This window comes from Podarcis raffonei, chromosome 16 (assembly GCF_027172205.1).
Source record: "Podarcis raffonei isolate rPodRaf1 chromosome 16, rPodRaf1.pri, whole genome shotgun sequence".
NCBI lineage: Eukaryota > Metazoa > Chordata > Lepidosauria > Squamata > Lacertidae > Podarcis > Podarcis raffonei.
In genome coordinates, this window is record NC_070617.1 from 1,831,563 (window position 1) to 1,840,033 (window position 8,471).

General features: G+C 44.6%; 1 protein-coding gene across 1 annotated transcript; it reads right to left on the reverse strand.

Annotated features, from left to right (window-relative positions):
- Positions 1 to 706: 706 nt before the first annotated feature.
- Positions 707 to 3,545, reverse strand: LOC128404045 (shematrin-like protein 2). Its single transcript, XM_053369306.1, has 2 exons — positions 3,508 to 3,545; positions 707 to 1,655 (listed from the first exon to the last, which is right to left on the reverse strand). Exon 2 carries the CDS (start codon positions 1,632 to 1,634, stop codon positions 1,110 to 1,112), a length of 525 nt encoding a protein of 174 aa, XP_053225281.1. The 5' UTR covers positions 1,635 to 1,655; positions 3,508 to 3,545; the 3' UTR covers positions 707 to 1,109.
- Positions 3,546 to 8,471: the final 4,926 nt, after the last annotated feature.

The window sequence follows — 8,471 nt, forward strand, 5'->3', positions numbered from 1 at the left end:
TTTTTACTTGCCTGATCGAGAAGGCAGAAACTCCACCCATCTCCAGCCCTTGGTTGCAGTGACCTTTTAAGGATATTCAGTCAATGGAGGGGTTTTGTGCTACCTGCCAATCCTGGGGGGTTGATGTTGAGCATCACCACAATGTTTGTAGAGCCAGGAGAGTCTTCAGGAGGTGCAGCTTCTAACTCCATTTTTTCCTTACACCGGCAGCTCGTTCCTTCAAGGGCTTGACTACTGCAATTCATTCTAAGTGGGGACAACCTCTGGAGGCTACATGGAACTTTAAAATTACAGTACCTAAACCCCGGGTGGCGCTGTGGGTTCAACCACAGAGTTTAGGACTTGCTGTTCAGAAGGTCAGCAGTTTGAATCCCCGTGACGGGGTGAGCTTCTGTTGCTCTGTCCCATCTCCCGCCAACCTAGCAGTTCGAAAGCACACCAATGCTAGTAGATAAATAGGTACCGTTCCGGCGGGAAGGTAAACGATGTTTCCGTGCACTGCTCTGGTTCGCCAAAAGCGGCTTAGTCATGCTGTCCACATGACCCAGAAGTTGTACGCCGGCTCCCTCGGCCAGTGAAGCAAGATGAGCGCCGCAACCCCAGAGTCGGCCACGACTGGACCTAATGGTCAGGGGTCCCTTTACCTTTACCTCAAACCCTACCCCCCAGGAAAGAGAAAGCATTCCAGGACAACAAAGACTGTGCTGCAACAAAAGCTTTAATGGAGCAGGGGAAAGAGCAATATGGGGAGAGGAGATGTTTGTATTACAACAGCATCAAATATAGTTTTACATGACACAACTAGCATGTGGTGAAGTACATTCTGTCCTGCCTTCCTTTGGGGAAGGTTTCCTGCATATAGCACAAAAAAGCAAGCAGAGGGGGTGGAAAATAAATACCAGAGACAATGCAACGTGTCTCAGTAAAAGTGCAATGTGTGAATGTCATGGTACAGATTTCAGAGGCACGGAGCAACTCAAGGCTTCTGCTTGAAACTGCAGCAGCTCAGCACTTGTGAAAGCTCAGGTCCTTAAATTCAGTTGCCGGTTTCGGTCACGGTTGTCAGATTCCCAGGTTGCCCCAGATCCCGATGGATAATCTACTTGAGTTTAGCAGGGATACCCGCAGATGCTTTGCCTGCGCTTTGACCCATAGCAAGATTTGCCCAGGTACCCACCTACAGAGCCCCCCATTCCGTAGCGGGAAGAACCGTAGCCGTAGCCTCCGGAACCACCATACCCATATCCGCCGCCATAGCCACCGCCATACCCATAGCCACTAGCACATGGGGAATAGCCAGAGACGGCCAACGGCTGGCAGCTGGAGGACAGGATGGGTCCTGGGATGGTCAACACAATTGGAGCTGGTTGGACCGTCACTTCGGATGGTGGGATCTGGCTCACACAGGACTGGGGGACACCGGGGACGACACCAAGGCTGCTGGATGACATAGCGCCACCGCCGCCATAGCTGACGATGCCACCGCTGATTCCACCACCAACGCCACCGCCGAAGCCACCGCCGATGCCACCGCCGATGCCACCGCCGATGCTACCGCCGATGCCACATTGTCCAATACTATGGGAAGGCCTGCTACATGGGATGGAGCACGATGACTGAGAGAAGAAAGACATGTCTGAAGAATATAGGTGAGCCTGGGGAACAACAGCAAGGAGAAAGGCAATTCATTAATTCGGAAGGAGGTGCAGAAAGGCCACGTAGCGTGGAGCAGGGCAGGTTGAATCCACCACTTTTAAGTTTCTCACTTTCCCAATATAAATTCTAGTCCTCCCCAATTTCGCTGAAAGTTGTAGGTTATTTATTTATTTATTTATGGCTGGCAAATCTTTAGCCTGACCCAACAAGGCAATTATTATGTTATCCACTCTTCTAGTATGGAAATTACATCCTACATTAACTATGACAATTTATCTCTACACAGCGATGTTATCTCGGAAAAATAAACAAGAGCATTAAAAAAAAAATATTTTAATCATCAAAGCAACGATCTTTGGTTTCGAAAGCTTAGGAGGTGAGCCAGAATAGTTAATGAGTAAGCACACACAATCTTAATTGTGAGACCTCAAGGGCAAAATTCTTAACTGATGTAAAACAACAGGCTGGTATGGAACATCTATTCACTGACACCAGGCGTGGCTTTGAGCTTCTTTGTCAAGAGATGGTAACACAGGAGCAAATTAACACTCTCTCTCTCTCTCTCTCTCTCTCTCTCTCACACACACACACACACACACACGAGAGAGAGAGAGAGAGAGAGAGAGAGAGAGAGAGAGAGAGAGAGATCTTTCAAGGTCAATCTTCTCACTAGGCCAGATTTAATTTTTGAATAAAGTTTTGTTGTTGTTCATCTCCAACACACAAGAAATCTACAAACCTCCCAATAAAAAAGCAACAAATCACAACCACCTGATTATTTTTTTAAAAAAAATTGAAACAATTTGGGATTCTTGTTATGGAGATAAGGAATGAGTTATGCCCATTGAGTCTCCCCTGAGTAGTATTAATGTTGCATACAGCCCACTGGGTCTATCATAGCATAGTTTCTTCCACTTGATTGACTGACTATGTTCCAAGGGCTCGGCATCTGAGAACTCTTTGAACTGGGGTGGGATGAGTGGATTTCTTCTGGGACCTTCAACAGGCTCTATCGCTCAACTAAAAGCTATCCCTTAACTTATTACTGGACTGCAGGCATGGAGAACTTGTGGCCCTCCATATGTTGGTCTCTAACTCCCATCCTTCCTGTCAATTGTCCATATGTTGTCTGGGGGCTGTTTGGAGTTGTAGTCTAACAATATCTGGAGGGCTACAGGTTCTCATACCTGGCATATGGAGACTCTCTCTCTCTCTCATCTTTCTATCTATCTATCTATTTATCTATCATCTATCTATATTCTTAACTAAGCAAAACTGTCTTTCCCTCTCTCATAATTCTTTGCAGGTTCTCACCCCATCAGGAACCTTCAAATCCCTCTCAGAACTTCACTTCAAGCAACATTCAGTGGCAGCTTAAGAACCTAAGAAGAACTCTGCTGATGGATCAGGCCAAAGGCCCATCTAGTCCAGCTTCCTGTCCTCACATTGACCACCCAGAATGCAACCACTCAGAAGGCAACCGCCCTCTCCCCACTCACGGTCCCCAGAAATGGCTTTTTAGAGGCATATTGCCACCAACAGTAGAGGTAGAACATTGCCATCATGGCTGGTAGCTGCTGATAGCTACGTTCTCCATGGATTTACCTAATCCAAAAAGAACATAAGGACAGCCCTGGTGGATCAGGCCAAAAGTGGCCCATCTAGCCTGGCATCCTGTTCTCGCAGTGGCCAACCAAGGTCCCAGGGAGAAGTCCACAAGCAGCACCTGTGTGCAAGAGCAGTTCTCCCCACTTGCCTTTCCCAGCACTCAGAGGCTTGCTTCCTCTGAGGCAGAACTTGAGAGAGACAGAGAGAGACAGATGGGGAGACTCTCAAGAGTGTTCCTCTTACCCGGTTCTCTAGAGTGCAGAAATGAAGAGATGCGCTTGAGAGTTGCTGCTGAAGAGACTGTGGAGAAGCCAGGCCTTTTATACCTTTTTTCCAAGGCGCAGGCCACAGGATGAGAGGCGTACCGCATTCCACTTTGAGATTTAATTATTTCTCAACAAGCATTTGATCTATTATCTCTATCTTTGCCCCAATTAATTGGACATATTTATTTTTTGCTTATTATGAAGTATGAGTCGTTCGCCTTCCTGGTATATCATAATCTCTCTCACTCGCTCTTCTTAAACTCCACCCTACATTTTATTTGTCATTTGCCCTTGGTAAAATTCCCATGACTAAAAAAACAACAAAACAAAAACCCTAGTAAATAGGGAAGCAGTGTATCCCCACCCTTGTTGAGAGAGAGGCAAGTTGAATCAACTTGGTGGCATCTATCTGAACTGGATCTAAAACACATGTCCAAGCGGGAATGTCAACACCAGATTATGTCTTAGGCAACCATATCTTCATTGGGCTAACTTCACATTCAGCAGGAAAGTGATGGGCAATAGGAGTTTCCTCACCTTCCAGACCCATCACTGGCAGAGGAGAGACGGGGAAGAAATTAGATTCATTTCTCAGTTAATAGTAAACCAACCTAATCCACACTTTCCAAAAACAGTGTATGAACCAAGACACAGATGTCCTTTGAAACAGTCATTGACTGTTAACAATGAAGATTTGATTCCATTAGAAACTTGCATTTCTTTAGGTTTTGCAATGCAAGTCCACAGTCAAGTAATGTGTACCAAAATGCATATATCTGTGGAAAGTGTGAAAATAGGAAGCATGTATCAGTGAAATGAGCGTACAAACATGCACTATGGCTGAGAAATTTGCTTTGCAAATAATATATACATATTAGGGGAAAGTGTGTCCAATCAACGTGTATATTATGAGAAATGTGCAGAAAAAATATTGCTGATGAACTTTCATGAGAACTTTTAAAAGGGAAAAAAATTAATTGCAAACCATGCAGAAATGTGGAGAATTGAACTTAAGGCTAGGAAAGATGAAAAACTAAGAGAAAGCAAAATTGACTGATTTGCCCATCCCTAAAGCAGCTCCTTGGGCAGAGCAGCTGTTACTAGCAACAAAACTGCCAACAAAGTTAAGGTGCAATCTTAAGTATGGAAAGCCAATTTAATTTACACTGGTTTAAGCTGAGCTGCTATAAAGTATGCTAGATACAAACTCCATTTAGGAATGGGGATATTGCTGACTGAGCTGGCCTAAGGCTGGCAGAGGGGAAGCAAGACTTCGAAACAGAGTTTGGCTTACACCACCATTTTCCCCCTGTATATGGGAGTGTGAGTCCAGTAACAGTTGTCAAGATACAGTGCTGTTCATACCACTTGGGTTACAGACCCAGGCAAAAGTATTATCAAAGCACTTCTGGCCACCATACTGCAGATTGCTCAACTATATCTTAGGATAGTCTTCCCTTATCTGGACTTTAGATGTTGTTGAACTCACGATGCCCATCAGCCTTCACTTGCATGGTCAATGGTGATGGAAACGTGTGGTCCAGTAACATTTGAAGGACCACAGTTTCCCCATTCCTAACATGGCCAATATGGAAGAAGACAGGCCAGTGTTCTGGTGTGATATAAGACACCTTCTTTTGCTTAATAGGGAGATATATAAATTCAATAAATGAAAATGAAATGAGATAGCTAAGTGGTAGAGAAAGAGCTTTGTACTCAGTCGTCCTTGATTTCAATCCCCAGCACCTCTGGGTAGGTGCTGGAATGACCCCCTTCTCAAAACATTGGAGACCCTCTGCCAGTCAGTGTATACTAAGGTAGATCTGAGTTGTTATTAGGCAGATTCTTATGTTTCTGTTGAAACCAGCCCTAGGTAAGCAGGAGAACAGGCATAGCTCAGCTACACAGCCAATATCATCAGTGGTCAGGGAGACTGTGAGTTGTAGACTGTGGAAGGCATCAAGCTGGGGAAGGTCAGTCTAGAGTGGGAAGCCTTTGACCCTCCAGATGTTTTTGGAGTCCACCATCCTTGACGATTGGCCATGCTGATCATCTGAGCCTGACAGAGTCTAACAACACCTGGAAGGTCATGAGGACCGGGATCTTCCTTGAGCAGGGGAACAACCATCACTCAGTGACAGAACACCTCTTTGGCATGCAGGATGTCCCAAATTCAACCATCAGCACCTCCAACTAGGGCAAAGGTAAACTCCCTGCCTGAAACCTCGGAGAGCCACTGCGTATCAGTGTGGACATTGCTGAGCAAGATAGAGCAATGATGCACTATTGGGCCTTTGGTCAATGATCAGAGAGAGTAGGACTCTAACAGAGCTGGAAGGGCACCAAGGTGGCAACCACTGAACTATTTATATATTTTTTAGAATATGAGAAGGGAAACTGAGCAAGGGCACTGTCAAATAACTGGCTCATTGTAAAAGCATTGCCAAGGTTTCAACTATCCATGCCATAGCCTCCCCATAGGTAAGCATGGCTGGCTGGAGGTCTCACACTGACATCTTGTGTGTTTACATAGTTGATATTAGGGAGCTATACCTTGTCAAAATGATCATGTTTAAGTTGTCCACTAACAACCCTTCTGTGTTGATTTAAATCAGGCATAGGCAAACTTGGCCCTCCAGATCTTTTGGGGCTACAATTCCCATGATTCCTGACCACTGGTCCTGTTATCTAGGGAAGATGGGAGTTGTAGTCCCAAAAACATCTGGAGGGCCAAGTTTGCCTTTGCCTGGTTTAAATGCCTGGAAAGAGTCAGATCCCAAGTGTTCCCTTGTAATCCTTTCAGAGATGGACCTTTGGGGCTCTTTCCAATGGAAGGTGATATCTAAGTGGGCAGTGGTGAACAGCATGGCAGTTAGGTCTAAAAGGGCCAGAGTAGGGCATGGTTTCAACGACTGACCTATAATATTAGTAACAACTTTTTCAAAAATAAAAAATAAAATCTGATCTTATGGAGAGAAGCACTTCTTGCTCAAATCTTTTGGTCACCCATGAAACGTATCATAAAACCCAATGGGCCGGTCATACCTGATCAGCCTCTGCTGCACATCACTGTATGCAGGTCAGTTGTGTCAGAAGTTATGGAGGTGAGGAAACCGACACGGAGCTGTTTTCGAAAACAGGAGCCCTTAATTCATGGAACTCTTCGTTCCACCCAACGCCATGTGGGAAAAAGTCATTATTAGCCCACAAAAACCACTGGACTACCACCTGTTTACAACACAGGCCGCTTCTACAAAAGTTTCTAGAAGCGTTTCCTAACTCTCTTTGAATTTAATTCAAATCTCTTTGGATTCCACCGCAGTGAATTATTTGCTGCGATCGTGAGATAGATCTGGAATGTCTTAAGCAGGCATTCCCCCCCCCTCGTCAAAGAAAATTTTATTGCCATTCATTAGTGGGGTGTTGAATTTAAAATCATTCCATTAGAAGTAATCATAATATTGCAGGCATGGAAAGAAGAAAAGAACTGCCATCCGACTAATTAAAGGGTTCGCAAAGCCGTCTGAAATCCTTTCGGTAACAGGAGGCTGAAAAATTGCAGCCTCCGCCCCACCTCTGGCTGTTGTTCCCATTAATATCTCGGAATCATCCAAGGCTCAGCAAGATGAAGTCATAAAGGGAGTTTGTTGGCAGGAGGGGGGGAAATATTGTGAAACGTTGTGCAGTGAACCCAGAAACGAGGCATTGCAACATTAAGACATTCATTTTTGAGGAAGTTGATGAACATGAAAGGACTCCGAAGAATTGGTAGGTAGACACAGGGCTTTTTTCAGGCTGGAACTCACCAGAAATCAGTTCCAGCACCTCTCGGGTGGGTGTCATTATAAGAGGACAAGGGTGAGTTCCTGCACCTCTTTTTCTAGAAAAATAACACTTTTTTCTAGAAAAATACCCTGTCCAGTGGTACCTGAATTAAGTACTTAATTCATTCTGGAGGTCTGTTCTTAACCTGAAACTGTTCTTAACCTGAAGCACCACTTTAGCTAATGGGGCCTCCTGCTGCTCCCGCACCGCAGGAGCCCAATTTCTGTTCTTATCCTGAAGCAAAGTTCTTAACCTGAAGCACTATTTCTGGGTTAGCAGAGTCTGTAACCTGAAGCGTATGTAACCTGAAGTGTATGTAACCCGAGGTGCCACTGTATATTTTCATGTGATATAGCAAGGGTGCAGGAACCTTACAACTCCCATCAACCCTGACCTTTGACCGTGCTGACTGTGGCTGATGAAAGTCATAGTTCAGCAACTTATAGAGGGCCAAAACTTCTCCACATATGCTTCATTTCTATGTCTTCCTAACTTTTAAAAAGTATTTATACCCCACCATATAAAAAAGCAAACAAATGCTCAGGAGTTCTTCATGACTTTCATAGGTTCTCTAAGAACCTTTTAAAAAGAGTAGAGTATAATATAGTCAAAATAAGGAGTGAGGACCCCTGATGTTCATCATCATCTGGAGGGCCACAAGTTCCCATCCTTGTTTTATACCTCTGGAAGTGCATTTAATATGTGAGCCCTGATTGGTTGGGACATGAATCTACAGGGATGATATGCCATAGGGTAGGATCCAGTGTTAGTCCTACTCAGAATAGACCCTTTGAAATCAATGGGCATGATTAAATTAAACCCATTGGTTTCAGTGGGTCTACTCTGAGTATGACTTGGTTGGATACAACCCTTGGTTTGGAAATGGAGTTTTCTAAAAGTGTACCTGAAGTCAATACAATCAACACAAAACTCAAAAAATCTGTGTATTCCCTGCCCATGGATTCAGATTCAAGCTGGTTTTTTTGACTTGTTGATTTGCCATTTAGGAGGACAGTTGGGTTGAAACACATCTGTCTATGGAAGCTTCACTATGGAAGGTATTTGTATAGTGTAAGCTGGATATAACCACCCACATTAGGTTGGATGGACCATCTG

What these genes read in the sequence shown, in the direction of transcription:
- LOC128404045 (XM_053369306.1), bottom strand. Translation starts at nt 1,634, where the DNA reads ATGTCTTTCTTCTCTCAGTCATCGTGCTCCATCCCATGTAGCAGGCCT.